Source organism: Rhipicephalus sanguineus, chromosome 8 (genome assembly GCF_013339695.2).
Source record: "Rhipicephalus sanguineus isolate Rsan-2018 chromosome 8, BIME_Rsan_1.4, whole genome shotgun sequence".
Lineage (NCBI taxonomy): Eukaryota > Metazoa > Arthropoda > Arachnida > Ixodida > Ixodidae > Rhipicephalus > Rhipicephalus sanguineus.
In genome coordinates this window covers 1749166-1775508 of record NC_051183.1, presented here as the reverse complement: position 1 = coordinate 1775508, position 26343 = coordinate 1749166, and the positions used below count along the sequence as shown (strand labels likewise).

At 43.4% G+C, this 26343-nt stretch overlaps 1 protein-coding gene across 2 annotated transcripts in view; it reads left to right on the top strand.

Moving 5' to 3' along the window:
- Nucleotides 1–24307, top strand: part of LOC119401216 (guanine nucleotide exchange factor for Rab-3A) — a 41947-nt gene extending 17640 nt beyond the window's left edge. For both annotated transcript variants that reach the window (XM_037667898.2, XM_049418720.1), the window contains exons 4-12: nt 1750–1875; nt 8578–8674; nt 9931–10026; nt 12208–12285; nt 13823–14068; nt 16537–16748; nt 20469–20571; nt 21261–21327; nt 22738–24307. In XM_037667898.2, the coding sequence (XP_037523826.1) occupies nt 1750–1875; nt 8578–8674; nt 9931–10026; nt 12208–12285; nt 13823–14068; nt 16537–16748; nt 20469–20571; nt 21261–21327; nt 22738–22814 (1102 nt within the window). In that variant the 3' untranslated portion in view covers nt 22815–24307. The remainder of the gene's footprint in view (nt 1–1749; nt 1876–8577; nt 8675–9930; nt 10027–12207; nt 12286–13822; nt 14069–16536; nt 16749–20468; nt 20572–21260; nt 21328–22737) is intronic.
- The last annotated feature ends 2036 nt before the right edge of the window (nt 24308–26343 follow it).

The window sequence follows — 26343 nt, the reverse complement described above, 5'->3', positions numbered from 1 at the left end:
GATTAATCTGTGCATTGACGGCTGTCAAAATGTGGAAGTTTATGTGCTTTACATGTCTAGAACGAAATGCAGCCCATGTTTGTTCTGGTAAGGTGTGCGCGCTCGGGGGGGGGAGTGAGGGTTCTTCCCCTCCCCCATCCCAGGTTCAGTAGGGAGGGATGCCTCTAAGAGTATGAGCTAGTTCGCGATTTTTTCATTCCTCTACAGACATTTTGTGTTTGTTGTCGCTTTTGTTTCTTTTGTGATAATAAAGTCTTGAATTTCATCGAAGCCATAAAGAAGGGCTGGATGGCCTTCAGAGTTATTCTGTAGGCTCCTAACCTAGTGGTAGGCAACTCGCACTTTATTACAGCAACTTGTGGGGACCAGGCACACTGTTAATGCTCGGAAACCAATGCCTCCTTTGAGAATACACTTATCTTTCTATTTTCTATGTACAGTACGGTCCACTGTTAAAAGGACCGACAACCGCTCGGAACATGAATTGAGATAACCCCACTAATAGAAGGATTATCTTTTGTATTGTCTAAGAAGAACCCTGTTTTTCTTGTTAAACGCGGATTTATATTTTTATTTCTTCACTCAAAATTACTCTTGGCGCCTCTGGCGGCAAAAAAGTGAACATGCACATGTACCTATCACGTGGCCTTTTACTGGTGTATGCTGTTAATTGTCTGTGCATTAGCATTGAAATACAGCAAACTTTTTATTATAATCTTCTCTAACATAAATGTGCAGATATGCATCAGTTTGCACTGAACAGAACAATTAAGCCTTCGCTTGACGTATGACCCAATGCTCATGAGCGGCGGCATCAACGTTGTTAGCTAAGGGCCTAGCGGCACCTACCGACGTGTTGAAAAAGTACGAAGAGGGCCTGACAGCCTGCGAGATTACCTCTGGCGACACGTTGCCAGAACTAATCGCGGAGGCCACGAGCACCTAGCTCACAAGGCAGTAGAGAGATCTCACGTGATGACCAGCGTTTGGAAAACTTATTCTACCTGCTTTTTATATTCCAAAATGGTCGAAAATGTCGATATGAAGGTGGTAAACTACAGTTTCACCCACTCCTGTGAAAGCAAAACCTTGTGCATAATGTGGGGAAGGCTAACGGCATCGCTCTCGCTTCACAGCGTTGCTGGAGGACGTGTAGTATGTACAGTTCAGGGGCTTTGCATATCGAAAAATACTGCTAATAAAATAACCACACGCTTTTGGGATTAACCGCTGCAGCTACAAACACTACGAAGGGTGAGCTTTCTATTGCACCGTAAGAAACTGGGTCGAGAAAAATCGGTTGTCGGTCCCTTTAAAGGCAACACTCTAATGAGCACCTTTCATATTGCTGGCTCCCTAACAGCAAGTGAATGTGGAAATATTGTTTGTGCATGGCACTAGTCTGTCAGAACGAGTCAGAACTTTCAGCCACCAGTAGCCTTATGCAAATCAAGCCACTATGCTTTTTTAGGAGAGCGAAATCCAGACATGCCTTGCATGCACGTGTTCCCTTTAACAGTGGATCCATGTGTACATAGTGACTTGTTCAGGTTACTTACCTTGCAGGATAAGGTAGTGACGGCTTCGCGCTGTGGGACTACCTTCAATATATTCGAATGCTCTTGTATTCCTTCATGTTGTGTAAATAAGCAGCCACTATACTGTAGATATTTTTTTTTTCCTAGCCTCCGTGCCATTTCGTCACGTAGGCTAGGATTCAATGGTTTCGCTGGTGTCTTGCATTCGCAGGGGTCGGTCTAGCCATTCCGAGTGCAACGGTATCGACCGGCGCACGATCGTGCTGAGCAGCAGCAGCGGGAGCAGCAGTGGCTCCACTGAGGGGCCCGACAGTCCCCTGCCCGGAGAGGTCCTTGGGTGAGTCTATAATTCGCTGTAATTGTCGTTTGCATTCGTGTAAATTTGTGTAATTTGTGTCATTGGCATTTATGTAGGCTGCCTATTATCTGCAAACTGCATGTATGCAGAGAGTAGACTTGTAAATCTTAAGATTTGAAGAATGTTACAGTTGAAGCTGCCAACTGCAATATTTTATCAGAAAATGCTAAGAACTCTTTTCAGTGAGTTTTAATGTTTATTAAAGAGGGCCATAACACGGTCACTTAAAAATTTGCTGTTTTCAGCGAAAAATAGATGTAGATGGTCTCTTGTGCCTATACATATGTAAAAAATAGACTGTAAATGAATATTCCAGTGCAAAATGAACCCTAGAAGTCGCCGGCTATAAATCCAGCCCACCGCCGGCGATCGCCATTTTGCAATGGCTTGCATGACGTCATGTGCTGTGTGGAGCGGAGCCGTTGTCTTCTACCAAAGTTTCAGCTGCTGCAAAGCGTTCACTTTCGATGCCTAAGCTCAAGAAAGCCTAAAGAGCTCAATTGCAAGTGCAGCTGAGCACGGAACAAAATCGTTTGACGGAATGCAGATGCTCACACAGCAAGCATCTTGTTATGTCACTGCTCGCGAGTGCGCCAATGTTGCCCGACCATCAGGCCGCTCGTGTGTTTGTGAAAATGTTCAATTATAAATTAAGTGCTGGACCAGAGTCGCTAAAATTTCACCAGCTTGTTTTGAATGCGCAAGGATTAACCTACATAGCACAGATTATGATTGAAACTTGGATGTCATGGACCCTTTCAAAGAATATTCTGATGCTGCTAGTAGGTGCCTTTTTTTATAGTGGCAGGTAAAATCATTTGTGCCACGAAAAGACAGAAATTTTCAGGAAGGTTATTCGTGAAATCACTTTATGGCAACCAAAACTTCATTGCATTTGTGGAATTGGTGATGATGGTTTGGGAAAGTCCAAATAATCAGGTAGTTCAGAAAGACGACATTCTGGAAAAAAATATTGCTCGACAATCATATCTCTTTCCTTTGAAGACCAGCTTATGCGTAAGTAAAAGAAACTCTTGAGTAGATAAATGAAACTTGCATAAAATTAAAGACTGAATGAGATGTACAAAAGTAGGCATCACATTGGAATTCAGCACCTAAAATTTCATGTGCCAGCAACTCCTCAGCTGCTTAAGTTGAAGGCCTTGTTCGAATTTTATTTATCCTCAGAGCTATGCTCCATAGTGTGCTGATAGTCTGACACTAATGCGCCAGCAAATATCTACACCCATCGGCAACTTTGGCAGGTTTATTAAACAACTACATTTCAAAGATCTTTCTGGGCAAAAAGGAATAGGAGGGGTGTATAGAAAACCTAGCAGAAAGCCAGAAATTGGCAAGTGCAAACACACCTGATTGAAAGGGCGGGTGCACACAAAATTGTTTAGTGTTTACTGACACAATCGCTTTCATCTGAGTTTTCAATACAGAAAGTTTCCGAGATTCGCGATAAAGTTGTGCCCCTAAATCTAACTGCGAGAGCACTTTTGCATTCAGCTGATCAGAATGACGCCACCTCGGCAGAGAGTCAAACTTGCAACCTTGGGTTTGGCAGCAAAAGGCTATAACCATTGTTGCTGCTCATAATACTGTATTTTCTTGTGTATAACCTGCCCCTGCATATGACCTGCATGCCCACCTACAAAACATGGGGGAAAAAAAAAAACAAAGATCTCCCGTATATTGCCAAGAAGTCGTCTTTCTTGCATTGCAGTGAAGCTGTGCCGCGTAGCCAACTTGTGCTCCAAAATTTGCGTATAAGTCATACCCCAACCATAGCCCTGATTTCTACAGATATTATTTGTGCAGGTTATGCACGAGAAAATATGGTGATGTTGCTGACCTGCAATGTCATGGCCTGTTCTGCAAGGGTCAGCTGGAAGAGAGATTGACCTGTAAAGAAAAAAAGACAAAGAGAATGACACTTAGTCGGTCTCTGCCAACTGCATCGAATATCCTGCACTCGAGAATCTGCTAGCACAACGTGCTTTTTCTTGAAAACAAAAAAATTCTCTACACGTGCTCAAAGATGCTGACAGGACGTGCCTGACCTCTTCTGTTTCTGAAGAAAGATAAAGGCCACTTAAGAGGCTGCATACCTCGTAGAGGTCTCTTGTGGCCCATAGCTGATGTTGGGATGGACATCTACTCCCGATGTGCGTACAGATGTCATGGGTCGTGGCTCTGTTGTGAGTAGCAAGGCCTGTGTGTCATGATATTCGTCTCCCGCTTAATCTTGTCAGGAAATTCTTAGTTGCAGAGTACGTTTCTGCATGTACAGCTAAATGTGCATGCTTTCTACTCTTAAGAGAATACTTTTATATAAGCCTCAAGTTGATTTTCCCAGCAAGGTTTCGCAGGCTAGATGGCTGCAATATACAACTGCTGCGCTGATTTCAGTGTAATTTATTGTATAACGCTTTTGTGACATGGCGTCCTTATTTGAAGATGACACACTTTTGCCGTTTCTGTGCATTATTGGCAGGCAAGAGACCACGAACACTGAGCTAATGGCATATTAGGCATTCTTGTTGCCTAAACTTTCTTTAAATCACTTATGCTTGAAATATTTTGCTACACACGATCGCTTTGGTGAAGGCACTACCATGTTTAGCGAGACGGACCAAGAGGCGTTTTGGCAAGAATTTCAAAATATTTTTTCACCTTTTTAGGAATGCTTGCTGCCAGCAGATAACTACAGGGTGATTCATTTAGAACTGACCTATTTCATTGGGCTGTAATTTTGTTATAAATTGTACGATTTTAATACGGTTTGCAGCAAAAGACTGATGATGGACGAAATTTAATGGCCCGCACTGTTTTTGATGTGCAATGCAGAAAAAAAAGAATAAATAGGAAATAATGAAAACCGTGAAATTCCAAACAATGAGGGACTGCATACTGTTGAAGTCAGAACTGTTTGACATTTTAGGTTGTCCTTTCAACATCTGGTGTACAATAAGGGAATATAAACCTGTATAACCTTTACAAACATTTACTAGTCACATTTGGCATGCCCCGCTGCAATCAGAATTTTTAACGTTCTATAGGCACAAGCCATCCCTCCCTGTATAGCATTTTGCACGGTTTTTGTTATTTCTCAGTTATTCTTGTTTCTTTGCATTGCACATCAAAAAACGGGACAGGCAATTAAATTTTTGACCTTCTTGAATGTTCTGCCGCAAAGCGCATTAAAATCGGATACTTTGTGACAAAACTGCAGCCCAATGAAATAGGTCAGTTCTAAAAGAACCACCCTGTAGCACATGTAATTTGAGTGGGTTACCGATTACGGTTAATGTAGAAATATATCATGACCAACTGTACAATAATTAGATCATTATTTACAGCAGTTACAGTCAATTTATTTTTTAATTTATGTAAACGACATTGTTAACGCAGTACTACCAGGAACTCAAATAAGACTGTTCGCGGATGATTGCGTGCTCTTTCGTCAAATTACCTGTTCTAATGATCAACAGAACCTGAACTTAAGTCTTAATAACATACTAAACTGGTGTAATGACAATGGTATGGCACTTAACGCACAAAAAACTGTTTATCTTTGTGTAACACGTTCAAAAACACCTCTTCATTTTACTTATAACCTCGGCTCATCATCACTACAACAGGTTAATAACTACAAATATCTAGGCGTAACAATAACTAATGACCTATCTTGGAACTTACACATAGACAACGTATGTTCTGCTGCCTTCCGTAAGCTGTGTTTCCTGAAACATAAACTTAGAAATTCTCCTTCTAACATAAAACTACTTAGTTACTTTACATACATAAGACCAAAACTAGAATACTCTTGTGTTGTATGGGATCCCTTTACTAAATGTAACATTAGAAAACTGGAAGCAGTACAAAGAAAAGCTGTTAGGTTTGCTTATTCTAAGTTTAAAATTACGGACTCACCGACTGAACTCATGACTGCTAACAACATCGAAACACTGAATTACGGCGAAAAAGAAACCGGCTGAACTTTCTTTATCTTCTTGTTAATCATAAGTTAGCCCTTGACCCGCATGCGTATGTATCTCCTCTGTCCACTAGGCATACACGCCATCATCACGCCCATTCCTTAACCCCGTATTTTGCTAAAATTAACGCGTTTCAGTTTTCCTTTTTTCCGCGTACTGTATCAGAGTGGAACTGCCTAACTGATCTTAGCCAATTTTTTGTTGCTTAGAGCTAAAACATGCACTGTTAATTTGTGTTATGTATCCATTTAATGTAATACTTTTGCCTTGTTATCTTTTATGCGTTCTGTTAGTAGGTGTTTCGATTCCATTTCTTGTGATATATTCGTATGTGTTTTTGATTATATTCTGCCTCTTGTACCTGTCCTGCTTGGACCAGTTCTTGGTCTGCAGTATTCAATAAATAAAAAAAAATTGCTGTAAAATACACTAATTTATTCTGACATTTCTACTTGCTTTATTTATATTTGGTCTTCAAACCTTGGCATCAAATTATGTAAATTTCATGAATTTATAGACAGTCCATCATAGTGTGTATCATGAAGGGATAAATTTAAAAAAAATGTGTATTTCAGTGTATGAAGCCCGTGTGCATTAGCTTCACAAAAAGTGCAGGAGATTGTCAAAACGAAGTTATGAAATGTTGAATTCACAATGCTGCGAGTTCTTAGGTTTGCAGCTTTTCGTGCACATTTCTTTTTTTAAACGGTTCACTTCGCTTATTGCTATTACTAGCAACAAGCATCATCCACATGAGCAGTTACCCAAACTTATCGACATTTTCGCTTTGCCATAGAGGTACTTATGAACACTTGCTCATAAAGGACTGGTAATAAATGGTTGTGTAAGCAGTGAGTGGCACATGGTGATTCGAGTTGCAAGCTGGGAAGTTCTAGCGTAGCAGGCACCAATGTGGCTGGACAGATTGCAAGCTCGAAGAACACATGACTCACCACTTTTGGTTTTACTTGCAAGTGCAAACACCTGGATTTGAAAACTCACACGGCGGGATTAAAAGGAATCAGCTGTGAAATAGATGTCGCATATCAATAATGAAGATGCTTGAGGACGAAAACTCGATCGCAACGATTGACGGGTTTGTTTAGACTCCTAGCTTCAGAGGTGAATGGAACTTTTTATAATAGTTTTGTTGGCTTGCTAGGATCCTTGTGAGGTTTCTATCAAAATGAACATCGTTTGTGGCAGCTGTGGGGCAAAACAAGCATTTCCTTTTGTAGTTTTGTAGGCAATCCCACTGTTATATCAACTAGTAAAGCAGTGAAGCATATTTACATTTAATCTGAAGAGAGAACATGTGCACACCATGGCTGTACAACATTTTAGTGTGCATGATTGCAGTTTAGCCATAAAAAGCTGCATCGCTGAGTGACAGACTTAACTTCTGTAATCATGGAGATGAATGGTTTTTTTAAAGCTTCCTACACTTGTTTGCCATGAGAAGGTGGTTCAGTAGATCTGCGATCTCTGTTTTGAACTCACTAAACTTTCATAGTTTTAAAATACCTATTCGTCGTTCATGCAGCAATTTGTCCCATATACATAAATATTTCGTGGTTCCTCATCTTTGTTTTCACATTCTTGCTTCAGTTTCATCTTTGATCATGTGTAGATGACCGCATGAAGGGTTTGTAAGTTACTTCGACTTTAAAATATTGTCTATTTTATTTAGGAGTGAGCTATTCAAAGAGGATCATATGCTTGCCTCTATTTTTACTGTTTTATGCATTTTGACAGCTCCACATGCGTTGCCATCTTGTTAGAGCATGATCATTAACAAACCTGTCATTTACCTGTCGACTCAAATGTCTACCACATCGAATGCCACAGCATATCTTGTTACTTGTCTCTCGGTAAGTATTTTAGCTCGAAAGCACATTGAGGACAAGATGTGTGCTGCGTAATAAGAAGAAACGAGCTGTCAGCTGGTTTTGATCATGTAGGGGCCCTTCAAGGAACATGGCCAGAAAATGCTGCCGGTCGGTAGTCGAGGCTTGTGTGAACATTACAGCACAGCATGCGGCATGGAATTTACGATTAAATTTCCGGGTCAGCTAGAAATCGCTCGCTCTTCTCTTGACAAATGACGCCATGAACCCAAACGACCACGCCATAACTACACAGTCCGTGGCCATTGGCCGATTTGAGCATCGTGAGCTGCATGGCTACCACGGCCACCGTGGGATGCCGCGACGTGTCCGTGCTGCACTCACTAGTAGTGCTAGAATTACACAAAGTATGGAACTGCACTAGTGCACTCACGATAACACTGAAAGTAAGCTGCGCATTCAAAGAAAAAAAAAAAGGAAACTGCTTAAGGTCATGACGCGGGCTGACAAACGGACCTAGCATCTTTCACTTTTGTCATCCCCCCCTGCCCTTGCGTAGCTTTCAGCGCGCTAGCTGGTACGAAAGGAGAGAGAAACCCTCAATGTGTTCAACAAATCCTTGTAACTCCGCTCGTATGTGACAGATTCTAAAAATTTTTGCGGTGGTCGATTTACGAGGCAATAAACTCCTTTAGTGATGTCATTTGACGATTACTTGAAAAGGTGTTGCAGCGCCCCTTCAGTATTAAGAGTAAGTACTTACCGTTAAACATGTGCCAGCTGGCCTAACAGCAAGTACTACAACTTGTGTCCGTCTTTTCCTGCAGCTCTGGGGTCCGGTGGAGTGGTGGGGGCCGCAGTGTCTCGGAGGTCAAGGAGCTGGCCTATGCACGCCTGCAGGCGGAGTTGTCACGCGCGCAGCAGGTATGCAAATTACCACTGTGCCATTAGTATTGAATATTTTATGTTGTGGCTAAAACTGATGTCACAGCTACGATGGTCGTGCTTGCTGGTCTCTTCATCTTTCTCCGCGGACGCGAGGCACGCTGCCCACTACAGCATTTTATTCTTTGGTTTATACATGATACATTTTGTATGCAAGGTAGAACCTTCTCAGTACCACTGCCGAGGTACCATTTTTAGCCAGGAGAGCATGTCTGTTTACCTTTAGGACAAAATTTAATACCCTTCGAAGTTAATGACAGATTCATTAAATCCACATAACAGTGCTGGGAGAAAACTCTTCTCTCGTCTCAATTTCATTATTTGACAGCTGCCAATGTAATAATAAGCATTTCTAGCGGACGTTTTTTTTTCTTTCTCTTGTTCCTCTTGCTGAACGAGCGGAAGTGCAACTGCACGTGCGCCATATGCTCAGTCTGCGCTGCAGTGAAGCGTGCTACCTGCGGCCGTTTGTTAGCAGAGGGGCACACTACTTCAATATGCGAAAAGTCTTCAGGTCTCATACCTACATTTCGTTACAAGGCATATAATAAAAAAATGAATAAAAAAGGAGAATTCTATGCTTTCGATGTAGTGTAAGGGAAACAAATCGGTAAACCCCTAATTAGTAATTTTTATGATCTCAAGAGACTGTCTCAGATGCACAATGTTTTTCGATTAGCTTATGCAAGGCATGTCTTCTCTTTTGAATTATTGACATATCAAACAAACTCATAATTCCCATTGAAGTTAATATGTCCTGGTCCATCTGTGTGTATCGCAAGTATTTCACAAGCTTTGTACACGCAAAGTGTCATACTTTCACATGCAAGACACGTCTAATGGAGATTATATACTACAACAATATGTATTACACACCTTTGATCACATGCATCTGAAGTGAAGGACAGACCAAGAACTGATTATAAAAAGAGTTATTTTCTTTCTTCTTCCTTTGTCATTCCGTCTTAGAAAATTTGAACGACATAAAAATAAAAGAAGAACACCGACCACGAAAGAAAGCAGAAAAAGACATTTTGGCTCCCGTCAAGACAGCCAAAACTTCTTTTTCTTATTCCATTCGTGGTCAGTGTTCCTCCTTTCCTTTTTGTGATTTTACTTCCTGACCAGGCAGGGTTCTTTTAAAACCTCCACTTCAGTATTTGAACACGTGATTAATTAACGGTGAACTTGTACATCTGTGTGCTTGATGCCAGTGGTGATGTACATTTGTGCAGGAGCTACGCCTCCGCGACGAGGAAGTTGCCCGGCTGAGCCAGATTCGAGACCAGGTGGGCGCCGAGCTCGAGGAGCTCACCGCCAGCCTGTTTGAGGTGGGTGTCAAGAGTAGCGGCATGCAGTTGCATTTGCGTATTGGTTTCCATGTGTCTGTGTGGCAAAGGTTGCAGCTACATTTGTCTTGGCAAAAGTAGCAGCAAAATGTGCGCAAGTCAAAGCAGAAGTGTCAAGCTTCTCAAGAATTAAATTTAAAAGATAACTGTGCTGCTTGCTGTGTTCTACTTGCATTATTTGGTCTTCAGCAAAGTAAGGTTCACATACCGTATATAGTTGTGTAATGAACACATTTTTTTTTCCCAAAAAAACCGAAGCAAAGTTGGGGGGTGCATTTATTATGCGGGGTAAACTTTACGAAAACTTTTTCGGGATGAGCAAAAAATACGTTAATGCAAAAAAAAAAGTTAGATAGCTTACCTTTTGCAGTAAGCATACACGTACACTACTCTCGGTCCCGCCGCAAGTGTATCACAAACTTGTGAAAGTCCACTATCTTTTCTTCGTAGCAAGGAGGCAGTCGCTGACAAAGTGATCTGTGTCTGCTCAAGCACAGTCCGCTGTGTCGCATGAAGCGTGTCGTCCACCCATTACTCGCTTTGAAAGTGGTGGTCGCGAGGCCGTGCTTTCTGGCTGCGGCTCGCGCATGTGTCCTGATCATTTCGTGCGAAATGGCAAAGCTGTCCTTTCGCAGGTCCCTGACATATTCTAAGACCTCTTCTTCCGCCAGAACCCGCACCACTGTCTCGCGTCGTTTTGATTGGCTGTCCCACCTGGCCTCAGAAACTCTGCCACTTCGGTGGTAGAGGTTACTATAGAAAAATGGCTCTATCTTCTGCAATCCTCGCCTTCGGTTGTCTGTGCCCTCACCTTCGGCTTTCTCTGCGTGCTCCCGCCACTGTGGTTGCCGCCGGCTCCTTCAAGTTTCGTATGTGCAGGAAGCGACTGTTGGCTGGCGTGTGCAGTTTCGTGATCTTCGCTGTGTGCTTGTGCGCTGCGATGTCTCTACACTCGCACTGTTCATGAATCCTGCTGTGGCACTCGAATACTTCAGAAACATGTACAAAAAGAGAGGGACATGCTGCGCACAGATAGAAAGGAAAACAAACAATGAACAGTGTGTGGCAGAGGAGGGGGGGGGGGGGCAGGAGAGCGACCCGAAATGGGTCTGTGTAATAAAAAGAAAACAACGCTAGGGCAAGCAGGCGCCGCGCTTCAGTTTCCGGGACTGCAACGGAGGAAAGTGGCGTTGCATTTGTTAGGTGGGAGGAAGAAACTATCCAAGTTTTGACGACTAAAGTTGGGGGGTGTTAATTATGCGAGTGCTCTCATTGTGCGAGTGAATATGGTACTGTGTTCAAACTTAACTGCACCATTATGCATTGTGCATAAGGACTATAACTGTGGATTTCATTCACTTTTTTTATATTTCCGCAATACTATGGAACACATTGCATTGCAACTTCACATCATCCACGTAATTTTATTTATATAAGCATCTTGTTCATGCTCATCTACATAAATTGCAAGAGTAACCGAGATTATTAAAAAAAGGTGTTTAATGCATTTGTAAGAAATCAGTTGTAACATTTGTATTTATTTATATTGTAGTTAAATATTAACCACTTCTCTTAAAGAACAGACCCCTGCAACAACCCTTGAACAGGTTCTGGGGGCCTATATCTATAATAATAACCTGTCATTATATGTATAATACACAATAAAGACTGATTGACTGATTGATTGATTGAGCTCTGGCCTGCAGTTCACTGTACAGCCTTGCAGTGCACTCGACCACAACATGCTCACGTGGCCTAGCTCATACTAAGCACGGTAGTACAGGTGCTAAAAATTTTTGAAATGCATTTGTCGAACTGCAAGTTGTATTAAAGGTGTGTTCATAGGCATTCCAAAGAGTGATCATTCTGTGTATTTTACACGGTGGATTTGTGAACAACAAAACCCAACTTTGAGGCACATGCTAACGTTTAATGGAGTTAGGCTCAGCAAAACAAAGAAATAGGCACCCCGATAAAAAGAGGGTAGAAATAAATTAACATTTTGGCATCACTTTCATCAACCGTAAAAGATGAAATTGAAGGACGAAATGAACTTGGATGTGTATAGGTGTAATCTGCTTAACCTTAGAAGAAAACAGTGTAAAAATTATCGTTTTTCGAAACAGTTCAATCAAGCTAGATGTGTGTGCTACTTTTTGCCAGGAAGCAAACAACATGGTGCGGGAGGCCAACATGAAGCAGGCAGCAGCCGAGAAGCGTCTCCAGGAAGCTACTCTGAAAGTGAGTGTGTGTGTTTTCAGATGGTGCCAGTGCATGTGCTACTCAACTTCAAGGAATGCCTAGAACCAGTGTGACTAATCTGCGGCTGCTCTGATCAAAAACGTGTACATTTTTATTGGAAACAAAATGGTGGCATCCACTTTTGCAGTAAGAGTGAAATGTGTTGTGTTCTGTGTCTTGCCACAACACCTATAGATGGTTACACCATTCTGTTGGAGTGAAATCTTTGTTTCTTTATAAGGTCGTTAAAAAAAATCACTGTAATAGGAGCATGCCTTTTTTTCTTCCCCCGGATCATAACCTTACCAAATTTCCATCGCTGTCTAGGTGTATCACTTATAGTACTTATAGTATAGGTTTACATTGACAGGTTAGCAAGTAGAACAATTTGGTAATCTTCATTCTCGTTTACATTTAATCGTGGCCGTACTGTCTGGGAGCCTTCAGGCACAAAGTGGGAATGTACAAAGACACGGAGACAGCACAAACCTATCTCTGTGTCATCCTCTGTTCCCACCTTGTGCTTGAAGATGAAAGAATTGGCTTGCCCAAGCTTTTGCTTTAATGGGTATGAGCCATATTCTTGTTCCTATGGATAGAGTTAAAGGGATGCAAAAATCTCACTTCACTCGGTGACTTTTTTACTGAAGCATTAAAATCAGTTCTGCGGAATCCTACAAAGTGGAGGAAGGGTTTGCAAGGTCGACAATGGGGCTAATTGATACAGTTAAATTTTTTATTGAAGCAATGCAAACAACAAAGACAGTGTCGCGTCCATCTCGCTTCATCTTTGTTGTTTGCGCTGCTTCAACCTAAAATGGCAGAAGGGTTGTGAGAGGGAAAACTGACGACCAAGTGTTTTGTGGCACATAGCTTCAAGGAAATCCATAGATTTCTTAGAAACAAAGCTTGTTAGTTGATGAAAAAATTGTCCTCCCAGGAATCGAACCCGCGACCAATGCCTTCCTGGGGCGGTTGCTCTACCAAGTGAGCTAACCGGGAAGCTAGCAAGTGGTGGCGAGAGGGCGAAATTATTCAAAAACTCGAAGTCCATGGACACTGAATACCATTGCAAATCAATAGATGCTTTTCATAATCCGCAAGTGCGCTTCTCTGCGCTGCACATTTTCCCATCCAATGGTGGCACCTGTCGTGCTTCAAGGGGAGAGGAGGACCTAGTTGCACATGCTGTGGTTTGTCTATTATGCATGTTTATATCAACAGAGCTGAGCCCACATTCTCTACGTCATAGTGCAAGCAAGCCGAGCTTGAGCATGCTGTTATCAGAACTTCTGAAGCGACTAGCCGCCGTTAGTTGGGCTAACGGCATCGCAGGAAAGCTAGCTTTACAATTATGAAAAGGGTCTATCTTGCAGAAGCTATGTGCTAAAAAACAGGAGGTTGTAAATTTTTCCTTTCATAAGCAGTTATTCCTTGAACTCGCCGGTAAACTCTGCTAACAGGATTTTTCCTGCATTCGTAGAATGCATTGCACTTTTTATACAAATGCTGTGCGTACGTCCTCCAACGGTTCCAGGTGGAAGTGCTGCAAGCGGAGGTGAGCGCCCTCAAGGCTCTCGTGCTCACCTCGACGCCCAGCCGGCCCAACGCACACCTGCACCCGCAGCTCAGTCGGCACCGGCATCGACGGTCACCTTCCAACTACGAGCTGGCCACTTGTCGACCGCCTTCCCCTCCCAGCCAGCAGGTGTCCCAACAGCAACAGCAGCAGTCCCAGTCGGGTCAGCCGGGCAGTGACGGAGCAAGCCCTGACCTCTCAGAGGTGACTGCGTCAAATTGCCACCACGTCACGCATTTCACGTCAACCTTTTTTATGGGATACACGAATTAACCTGCTGAACCAAAAGATGTATTGTTGAATTCCCAGCAAATGCCCCCTCTAATTTCACGGCTAATTTCAAATTTCCACGCTGTTCTCAGAAGGCCCCCCCTCGCCTCCCTCACGTTCTGCACCCAACCATGTGCCGCGTCCATGCAACACATTGGCTTTCTTAAATCCCATCCAATCATGCTTAGCCGCCCAATCTCGAAGCGCCTGCGCCCGAAATTTGTCGTCAAAAAGAAAACATTTCTTTTACCTGCATAATGATCGCACCCCAAGCCCTGTGCAAGACACCCATTACAATTTTCAGGTTCCCGTGAGCAAAAGCATGGCCTTTGAGATCTGTATTTTAAGATGGTACTTATGACGATGGTGTAGTCAGCAAAAATAAGGCCTCTGAGATGTGTGTTTCTTACTGAGAGCTCTTGCGTCCGCTGATCAGCAAGGTGCTTCCATACCATGCTTCCTAAGGTCTGATCGCATTGCCATTGTGTTTGTGAGCTGTCATGGTAATGCGCCATGCCATGAACGAGAGTGAGAGACTTCTGATGAAGTCCACATGGACTCCATTTTTTTATTTCTTTTCTTTTGTTTTAAATTTTCTCCGGAAACGGCCAGTAATTTCGACTTGCTTAAAGGGACACTAAAGAGAAACAATGAATTGGTTTAGATTGATAAAGGGTGCTCGGAGAACTCTTGTGTAGCCATAGGTTTATTGTTAGAGGAGAAAACAAGTTCCTAAATTTTGCGGCAAACTTTGTAATTGACGTAAAAGTGCCGCACCACTGGCTCGACGAAATTTCTACAAACTCGTTAAAGCACACTTCCCCATGTCCACTGTTGCCATGCTGCGGGAATTTTCGACTTGCTTAATCGGGGGGCCTCTCTTTAAGGGGGGCCCTTGCGCGGGAATTACGGTAGGTTTGATCTTAGCCACGGTGGCCACATTTCTGTAGAAGTGCTATGCTAGAGGCCCACACTGGAAAGAAAAAAAAATTGCGCAAAGAAAAAAAAAGACACGTTCACAAGGAAGGGTATGAGGACAAGCGCAAGCTCACACTGTTAATTCATGGGCGAGAGCACTGACTAAATAGGAAAAATGTAGCATCAAGAGCACATGGGCAAAAGCAAAGAATGAGATGCGTAATTACACATGTGTAGCCACAAACACCTTCTCCCCAGTGTTCGGGCTGATGGAAGGAACACTAACGCATGCAGTGGCCTTCTTCGATATAGCATATGCTTCGAGTACCAAACATGCATTCATATTTACCACTTCTTCCAATAATCTTAACCTCATCCAGTTGAGGATCACAAGTGCATGCATTACAACGATTGTCTCAGTTGGTTTTCATTGTAAGGCATGCACTTGTGATCCTTGACTGGATGACCTTAAGATTGTCAGAAGTGGTAAACATGAATGCGTGTTTGCTCGCAAGTCGAACATAATAATTAACGACTGAAAGACGGAAGGAAATGAAAACAACGCGTGCAACATTATTCTGAACCTTTTTTTTCATTACTTTGACGCCAATTTAAAAACATGTTCTTCCAAAACAAATGTCGGATTTTTGCTGAGATTTAGCTGCAGCAACAGATATGCGCTTTGAAAGAGCATCTGCTATGTTTGTCCACCTGTATGTCTGCATCTGTTATGTTAATGAACGTTCTGTGATACGTGCTGTGCGTGTATTAAGGCATGGATGCCAGTGTGCGACATGTTACCACAACAGTGGCTTAAACTGTTCTCACTGTGTTGGTACTACACTCAAACCTCATTATAACGAAGTCACATCTGCCAAGAAAATAACTTCGTTATATCCGAAAATTCGTTATAAACATTTACTTGTAACACTGTATCTGTTGCAAGACTATTCTTCATTTACTTCCTTATAACCGATAATTCATTATATCCGTGTTCGTTATATCGAGGTTTGATAGTATTGTCGCTGTCATATTGTGAGTGCACACCACTGTCCTCATCACCATCCTGCCTCATGACCGTCAATTCTTTTGTCAAGCATATCCTAGTTGCCACGGCACTGCCATCATCGTGCCACGATTGTCACTGACATGCCTCGCCATTTCTGTTCCTTTGTCGTCATGCCATGGCAACCGTTATCTTTTTGTCGTCATTGCAAATCATGGAGAAAGTTCGCAAGGGGTGGTGAAAGGCTTTTGCAGAAATTTGGATGCACTCACAAGAGCTTTGAAACGCACTGCTTGCAGCGTGAGTGAGTGAGTTTGTAGAGTGCAAAAACCATGTCAAAAATGTAAAGGCACACAATCTGCCAGCGATAGTGCAACGGAGCAAAAATGTCCGATTGTTTTGAGCTACATTCAGCATAGCATGTGAACGTGACAATGTGCTTACCGCATGGCTAACATTGACCCCTGATTGAATGCAGGTTGATCCAGTTTGCCACCGGGAGTTCCTTCGATGGCAGGAGAAGCCAAGCGTGTCAGACCGGGAAGACCTGTTTGTGTCGCGGTTGTATCGGGAGGACGTGCTGCCGTGCCTCCACTTCCCGAACTGTCAGCTGGCTGCGCAGGTGCTGCGTGCCATTGAGGAGAACAGCATCACCATCGAGGCAGTCAACGCGGCAAACCCCTTTCCCCGGTGAGCTGCCTTTTGCAAGAGGCCGAAGAATGTTCAGCAAATCAGTTCGTTTGATTGTTGAATGGAATTGAATCTTTATTTTCATGTTTAGTTCATGAAGGATCGTGGGAGTAAACGCTGTAGTGAAGCAGCTTGATTAGCTCCCGCTACCTAACAGAATGGTTCAGAAGTAGTGGCACATAACATTTTCGAGAAATAAAAAGCATGATATTCTGAAATATGGCATTGTGAACCAGTACAACAGCAGTATAATTAGAATTATTACATAATCTGAATATAAACAGGATACATTACTTATTAAGCAAAGCATCACAAGATGGTAGAGAATATATATGTATAGTACATGTGTTACAGAAATGTAGAAGTAGCCTGCCAGCATCTCTGAACATCAAGAAATGGCTAAATTAGAAGTGCAAGTTTGGCTAGCTAAGATTTCATTCGTGGGGGAGGGAATAAAATAGTGCAAACACGGGGACACAAGAAGAGAAACAAATAAAACCAGTTGACTTCTCTTCTTGTGTCCCTGCATTCGCACTGTTCCAGACCTCTCATGTTAAAAAAATTGGCGACTGCAAAATATACGCGGGACCAATATTGTAACTAAGTTAGCTAGTTTCCAGTTTTGTTTTATTGCGATAGCAAGTATATGGACACTCTCAGCTGGTTTTTGCCGTCGCAGTCATATCCCGGATATGTATATTTAAATAAAAGCCATAAAGAAAAAAATTTCCGAAGTGAGCCACCGGGATTCGAACCTGCAACCCATCGCTCCGCAGTGCACTGCTTTAAACAACTCGGCCATGCGCCACTGGCTGTTTAGCACAACAATGGCGAGCTATTTATATACACCGTGTAACAATAACGGCACGGAGAGCTCGGAGGTGCTTCAGTGTGTGCAGTATCGCCCTCGGAATTGCCCGAAGGACGCGCTTTTAAGCAGTGTTCCTACGTTTTCCTTCAGCTTGAAAGCTGCCCTTGAGACGCACACTAAAAAGTGGCCATTTCTGTACCCACTGACGATGTGAAACGCCGAGTAAACGATGCGTCGAACACCACTGTGCAGACCGTGCAGCAGGAGACGTGGAGGGGTCACTCCATGCGCGGCAGTTTTTTTAATGTTTGCACTTTAGCTATGAGGTATTCTGTAGGAGAGGGGGTTAGTCTATTGCTTAGTTTTGAATATGTTTGGTACACACGTTCTGAAAGCCAGTGATACCCTTTTAATGTTAGCACCTAACAGAGGCACCAGGGGTGCTAAAGAAGATATGACAGGATGAGTGGGATGTATTAGCCACCGCTTGCACATTGTGTATTTCTAGGAGGGCATGCATTCGTGCCTGAGCCTTTATGCATGTTGATTTGCTGTATAAATGATCACCAAATGCAGTAGAACCCCGCTGATACGTTTTTGAAGGGACCGTAGGAAATAAACTTAAGAGACGGCAAACGCAACAGCTGAAAAACAGGAAAAACAACAAAATATTTAGTGGTACAGAATTTTGTTTCAATGCTTACGAGCAGCACGAAAATTGGCGCGCTCAGCCCCGATCTAGTCGACGGATAGAAACGCGGAGCTGGGGACGGCCTCATCCACAGAAATGTAATCAACGTATGTGATTTTTTTAACACCAACAGCTGTAGGCATGAAAGAACTAAGCACACACAATCACGACCGGCGCGGCGAGTCCGACCGTGAACCGCGCGCACGGCTATGCTTGCTCCAACCAACTCGAACTTCCCCCGTCCTCCGACAAATAATGATGATGATGAGTCTACGCCAACGCGATCGCAGAAGTCAGTGCCAATCTCGAAGGCCTTGCTTTCGCGAGCTATTACGTCATAGACGCCATGTTCGTGCAATACACATCTCAAAGGCTGTGCTTTTGTCAATAATAAATGCCATTCTCGAAGGCCTTGCTTTTGCGAGCAATTACGTCATAGACGCCATCTTTGCAATACGAATCTCGAAGGCGATGCATTTGTTTGCATCAATAGAAAGATCCTGTTGCTTGTGCCTCTCATGCAGCTAATGTTACGGTCAAACCAGGCCAAGCTGCGTGAAAATGCACCATGGCCGCTCTCTTCGGTAGTCACTCGGTCGGCTCCGAGCGCACTTCGCGACGTATCATACGGGAATGGTTCGACAGCTACGACGTAACAGCGGGGTTACCAATACATTGTATCCCATGGGAGCTATGCCGGGACCGGCGGAAAACGACGTAACAGCCGGGGAAACGCAGCAGTGAGGAACGTAAGGGCGGGGTTCTACTTACAATGTCACTAGGGGCTGTTTTGTTCAATTTACTGATCTATCCTTCTGTAGTCAGATCCAACTTTAGAAGTCCGCGGCATTTCCTCCTCAAAGGCCCGTGCACACAAGCCTGCCCCAATGGGCTCACTCCAGACTGACGTCATGAGCCAGGCGGTCAGTGACCCCGCCTTCGGAGAACATTGCCGAGTGCATAGGTGGGACTATTTCTATAGTTGCGGAGGCGATCGGCTGCCACGCTTCGGTCATCTGGGTAGGGCCTCTCCGGACTTCTTAAGTTGTATCCGACTATATGTGTTTCTGCTTGTGTTGTGCCATGTTTCCCCACTCACGTTCAATAAATCGCATGAATGCATACTACCAAATATCATTGTACTACTATCATGAAGTGAATCTTGGGTGTAATAAATCACAGCCAATGTAATGCTCTTGCTAACAGTGCATAGGACAAAAGCTAAGTGAGGGTATTGAGTCACTCAACAAATAAATAATGGTAAAGGTTTTATGTTCCAAACTGTGATATGATTATGGGAGATGCCGTTGTGGAGGGCTCTGGAAATTTCGACCGCCTGGGGTTCTGTAATATGCACCTAAGTCTAAATGGGCCTCTAGAATTTCGCCTCCATCGAAATGCGGCCGCAGTGGTTGGAATTCGATCCCGTGACCTTCGGGTCAGCAGTCCAACTCCATAACCACTAGACCACCGGGGCGCGTGCTCAACAAAAGGAGCGATATAGTAGTGGGTTCCCTGATCCATGCAGTGGAATAATGCTTGGCTTGCGCGATAGTGGCAGAGGTGTCTACAGATAGCTTTTTCTTACCACGTTCAATGAGATATCTAGGGCTTCTTTAAGACCTTCCATGCTGTTAGACGACTCGGTTCATTAACGCATTCTTTGTGAAAGCAACCCTGTGGCGATTTATTTTCCAGCACCGCCTTGGAAGGGCTGCTTTTGTCCGAGTGCTTTGTCGAGCACCTGCCACAGTGGTGTAGTGGTTATGGTGTTCGAGTGCTGACCCGCAGGTCGCGGGATCGAATCCCGGTCACGGCAGCCGCATTTTCGATGGAGGTGAAATTGCTTCAGGCCCGAGTGCTTAGATTTATGTGCACGTTAAAGAACCACAGGTGGACGAAATTTCTGGAGCCCTCCACTACGACGTCTCTCATAATCATATCGTGGTTTTCGAGTGTTAAACCCCAACAATTATTATATTATTATTCTTTCTCAAGCTTTTGGTAGGTGGTAGCATAGAGTTCTTTAGGTAGCGCAAGCATGAGAAGTTTTATTTTAGTACTGGAAGCACGACATTTTGGCAACACTGGCCTTTAATGATAACGTGACCATGTTTTGGGAGAATTTGGGATTATAGCGTGGCATGGAAGAGGTTTAGTACTGTTCTTTCATTTCGCTTCAAATTGCAGCTGAGCAATGATGACTGTTTGTGCACAGGCGCTGCTCTCTGTTGGAGGCGTCACGTGTTTGCCAGTACCGTATGCGGCTGGGTGACTCTGGCTCAGCCTGGTACCACATCTCGCAGCTGTGCCGAAACCGGGTAATGTCCCAACTCTGGCACATTGTATTGTTTCTGTGACAGTAGTCATGCACTGCGTGCATCACACAAAGCAACCCGCATCATGTCCGCATGCTTGTCGCATCGAGACAGTAATCTACGCTGCACATGCCAAGCAGGGATGCTGCATGGATGACTGCCTCTATTTCGGGCTGCATGACTCCATGCAGCACCAACTGTTTGGTGCTGCTGGATACAGGTTTTTTTCTCACGTTTTAGCTACCTGAAGTCGACCCTCGCGTTACACTCGAATACCGAAATTACCGAAATTCAAGTTGTCTAAAAAGTGCGCTGATGCACACAAATCTTTTATTTTTTTCTTTTTTTTTCCCTGGACGCAATGAAAAGTCACCTCTCGCATTGCAGTCGAGTAAATACGGTATATTCGCTATCAGTATGGACAGTTGTCCAAAGATTCTTTCCTCTATCAAGGAGCAATTGTCCAGTTTGTCAGTTAGCAGCAGTTAAAGCCTTTAGGTCTGCTGTGCTCGCAGTGTCCGTTTGTCCACGTAAATGCCGCCACAGCTCCTCATGTGCATATGTGCAGCTGTGTGCCTTTGCACTATGTACATTTCATTGTGCTTGCCTTGGCCACTGCCTTTTGTACGGCCCACGCATTGGTGGTGCTTCTGCACATGCCCTGATTATAAAACTCACTTAATCTCTTGCAGATAACATCAGTGTGCGACCTCTTCTGTTATCTGCGTTACATACAACAGGGCCTCGTTCGCAGCAGCTGTAAGTCTTCTATTTTATTCCTTGACCCAGATTTTTTGGCTTCTATTGAATATACTTCTGCTAATTTGATTGCTGTTAATTAAGTGTTCCTTTTGCTGTGATTCCCACTGAAAGCCCTAGCTACTTCCTGTATGTTTTTGCGAGCCACAGCCTTTCTTATATTGATTTTAAGATTGGCCTTTTCCTGATCCGTTCAAGTTGACTATGCATCCTACCCTTCTAGCATTTATAGTTTTAGTATCTGTATTGTTGATGCCAGAAAAAGTCACAGTTTCGCCGCAAGGGCGAAGCAATGAATGCGATAGCAAGAAAAGCGGCCCGTGATGGACGCGCTGCTACGCCGCTAAAACATCTGCCCCCCGGCAGCAACTACCGCGCGAGGAGACAGCGCAAGGGCAAGGTTCTCCCTGCGCAAATATTAGAAGAAGCGAGCGAGCTGGCCGACAACTTTTAAATGCACACATTGCGCTCCTAGCACCATCTCGCTGGTGATGAAGAAATGCTTAAAAGTGCCTGCCGTCTCCGAGTCCTGCCAACGGTAAAGGGTGTGTATATAACACTCGCTGTTAGTTACCTGAAGGATCTGCCCTTTGTGGCGTAGTGGTTAGCTCCACGCGCTGCGGAGCGGGCAGTCGCTGGTTCGATTCCGCGCTTCGGAAGCATTTTTCTGAGTTATTTTTTTGGGGGACTTTTAGATATATATATATATATATAGATATGTATATATACACATACTTATACATATACAGTGCATGACAGCGGCGGCAAAAACCAGCCGAGATTGTCCATATAATTGCTATCGCAATAAAATGCTGAATAATGGCCTACTTTCAACGGTGCATTAAGTTATGATAGCAGCTCACAGTGAATGATTACCATATTTGCCCAGTAATAATGTGCACTTTTTTTTCTTTCCAGACAGTTTCATAATTGTCTATGCATAAAAATTATACGCAAAGCCAAATCTTTGTTCACACTCTCGGCAACATTTGCAATTAGGTAGCGATGTATTGTCATGGCAGATGTACAGTACTCACAGGCTGAAATGTGAAAATTTAGAGCTAAGTAGTGCACATACTTTTCTTTTCGAGTGTCTACAGCACGTGTCATATCGGCATTGTTTTGACTTGAACACTTGCATCAGAGCACATTATCTTAGCGGCCGAATTTGCAGCCACACGACGCGCTTATCACGAGCGATTGCTCATAGCAGTCATTATACTGAAAACAAACAAAATCAATCCATCAGTACTGTACATAGTGCAGTGTCCTGCATCCCTCTTCTCTTTCCTATAATTTTTTTTTTTGTTAACTCAGTGCAATGTACTCGTGAATGTTTACCCTTTCATTAGTCTACTAAAGGTTCAATCGTGGATAAGTTTCTGTTTATTCTTTTTCTCGGCACCTCAGCACAAGAGATGTACTGGGAGGTGATGAGACGGAGGCGCTCCATTGCACTGGCACGCCTGGGTCTGCCACCTTGCTGAGACAGCGGCACAGCTACGCCTCTCGAGTGCTGTACATAGGACCAGTTTTTAGAGACTCCTGCAAACCCTACACAGCGTGTGTGCTTGTCCCGTGTGCTGCGCGTGGCGCCCCCTTCGCCAACTCCCAAGTGTTTCCGCAGGCAGCAGACAGGCTCAGCGTTTTTCTCCTCGGCTCGCCTGCGCGCGTGCTCAGTGTGTATCTGTTTACGTGTACATATATGGACGTATGTGTCTTGCGTACGTGCACGTATTGTGTATATCCGGTGTGCGTGTATTATGCATGTGCGTCATGTATTTCGCGGGATTATGTGTCTTATGATGCAGGTGCGCACATGTAAATGTGCTGCTGATAGATTACACTTAACCATGGCCATCTTTAACGAGACAGATTCACTGCACCAATGTTGTGGCGATGTTTTGTCAGAACCATAGGCTGGCTGTGTATAAAAAATACGAAATAAGGAAGCACGAAGCGTATAAGACGTGACGAAAAAGTATCAGGTGTGTGTACATCCTGGTGCTGTTTATTTTTAACTAATTTAATCTTGGATACCGTTTCGGTGACCCAATTTCTGTGCACGCACACGATGTGTAACCGTGTGGCGAGAACGTAGGTTATTGTGCGAATTTCAAGTGACAACTGCGGTTAGTGTTATATTCTCCACTATGCTGCTTTGTAATGTTTACGTGTTCAAGCGAGTTCACACAACCCATGTATATGATGGACTGGATATTCAGGAAAAGGCCACACAGTTCCAACACAAAACTCTCTGTGATGAACACGAACATTCAAATTTCCTGCATCTGATGGTGTTTATAGAAGTGAATAAAGTACCGAAGAACTCTCACTCCAGCTTTTCTTGTGCATCTAGATTTCAGATATAAGCATGCAATTTTTTAAGGACACTGGACTAGACATAATGCACCTTATCTCGCAGAAGTGTCCCTAAATGTGGTTCTTCAAGAATATACGTCCAGTGTTCACAGCTTGGTACGGATGTTTAGCCACGACGTTTTACATTTCTCTTTGCTTTCCCTTGTGACCAACAATAATTTTCATGGCAGGTTATGCATTGCTGTTGGGTGCAGTTTTCTGGATCCTGAAAAGAAGTGAAGTTACAACCTGGGGTTGGTAAAACGCTGAATTCAGGCATAACCTCGCTTAGTGAGTTGCGATACGTTGGTGGTGGCAGTAGTGATTAGAGAAATATTTTTGCAGAGTCATTATTTACACCATTTTAAGAGAGCACGAATTAGGCATTTTAGAGGTTTATTATTTACATAATTTTATACCACGTTTCTTAGGAAATGAAGGAATGGCTCACTTTCATTATTTTTTTGCCCTGCTTTTGTTCTGGCGCTTTACAGTCAAACACGACATCTGGAGCAGGTTTTATTCTGATGTTCATTGATTTGCCTTTGAGAGAGGTACACTGTACGTGCAACGTTTTTTACATGATGTATATTGCACATCAAGCTCATCACACCAATGAGTGCATGCTGGAATCCCGTAATTGTCGGACACCACTTTTGTTTGTCCTTGTTTATTGAAGAAACGAGACTACACACACCTCTGAAAGGATAGCATGTGGCATAGGGAAGCACTAATCCAATTGAGGGCTATGTTAGCCACACTGTGCACATTACATTTTTTGGCATGCAGAGCATGATAGCTACATTCCATTCGATCGCACTGAAATTTTACTATTCGAACTATGTTCAAGCACAGTCAACAGTGCATAGCCGGTCATAGCATTGCCTCATTATACTCTCGTATTGCGGCAAAGCTGCCTTTCAAGCTTATTATCCTTTGTCGAACTTGCAAGAGACAAAGAGTTAGAAATTGTCCCTATATTTTCAATATGCTTCACCTCATCACACCCCCCTATCGGCAAAGCTGCCTTTCAAGCTCCGTTACGGTCGAACTTGGGCAACAGACAGTCAACGTCCGATTGGAAGTGGTCCCTAGATTTTCAATATCTGCTTCACCTCCTCACACACCCCGTAGTGCGGCAAAGCTGCCTTTCAAAATACGGTCGAACATATAGCCAAAAGACAGTCAACGTGCGTTTAGATGTTGGTCCCTAGATTTTCAATATGCTCGCACCTCATCACACCCCCATTGCGGCAAAGCTACCTTTAGAGCTCCGCTACGGTCGCAAATGTATTAACTCAGAAAACGCGCTTCCAACATGGAGATGAAAGATGTGGCAGAGTTGGGGGCTCAATTAATGTGTTGGACCTGAAATGGGCAGGAAGCCGAAAACTGACGCCGAAGTTTTTTAGCATCCAAAATTTCAATGTTCTTATATATCGAGACTACAGGCAGATTTGGAACTCCGGACCATTGAGACCCTTGTCCGCCACATAAGTTGGCCTTCCACAGCAGTTGAAAGAGGAGGAAAGCATGCTGAGGAAATGGCATCTCTGCCTATCACGTGTAAAGTGTTGTCGCAACACTTTGGTTGCACCAAATCATGTACATAAATACAATTCGGCCTCTACATTGCCTCACTCTTGATAAGAACGACAACTATGAAATATGACCCCACCAGCGTTTCATCAACCTAGCGAAAAGAAACACTTTCATGTTGCGATCTCACAAGAACATACTTAGGGATTCTCTGCAACTTTTTCTGTAATTTCACTTTGAATTATTCAAAAAATGTTTGAGAAATATTTGAAAATTATTTGAAATTATTCGATTCGATTCGCACTCAATCTTTATTATTCGAATTTGCCTCGCACCCAAAATTTTGCTATTCGCACAGCTCTAATATCTGGAGTTGGTCTAGATTGACAAAGTTGATCTAGCCAGTAGGGATACTTAATGGCTCGTTGAATGCACAGTGTGTTGTTTTGTCATCCATCCAGAATTGCGCGAGTTTACTCTTGCACATTAGCTTCAGCTTTTGTGGCTAGGAGGCATTTATTTCTCAATACATAAAGCCATGATATTCACCCACCAATAACCACGGAAGGAGTCTACCTGTTGGAGGCCCAAGGCAGATGGAAGTATCAACTCGTCAGTAGGTTGAGATAAGGAGATTAGATAAGCAGATGAGGGTAGAGTATTCATGGAGAAAAGAGCATGGCAAGAGATCGATAGCATTGTAGTCATTTCAGGCGTAGGTGACTGTACACTTTATAGACTATAAACAGAGGCTTGCTTGGAGAAGAAAAAAATTAATGAAAAAGGGAGAGCCAGGATGCTGGACAGTAGTGCATGAAACACACTTTTAAAAACGCCTGATGTGGCTACTTGTTGCCACCACATTTCAGAGGGGATGCAAATAGAGGTAGCCATCATCATCACCCTCTCCTAAACTGGGCTTCTCTCATGTTCTCGTTAGTGTTCCATTGTACAATATATTGGGCAATTCTGTGACAAGGCCTAATGCTTGATTATGGCACCGGAAAACACTTACATTTTGCATATGTTTGCATGTAAAGGGACGGTATCTCGGTGTCCTTATGGTGTAACTAATTATAGAGGATGCAGTGCTTGTCCGTATGTATTTGGATGTGT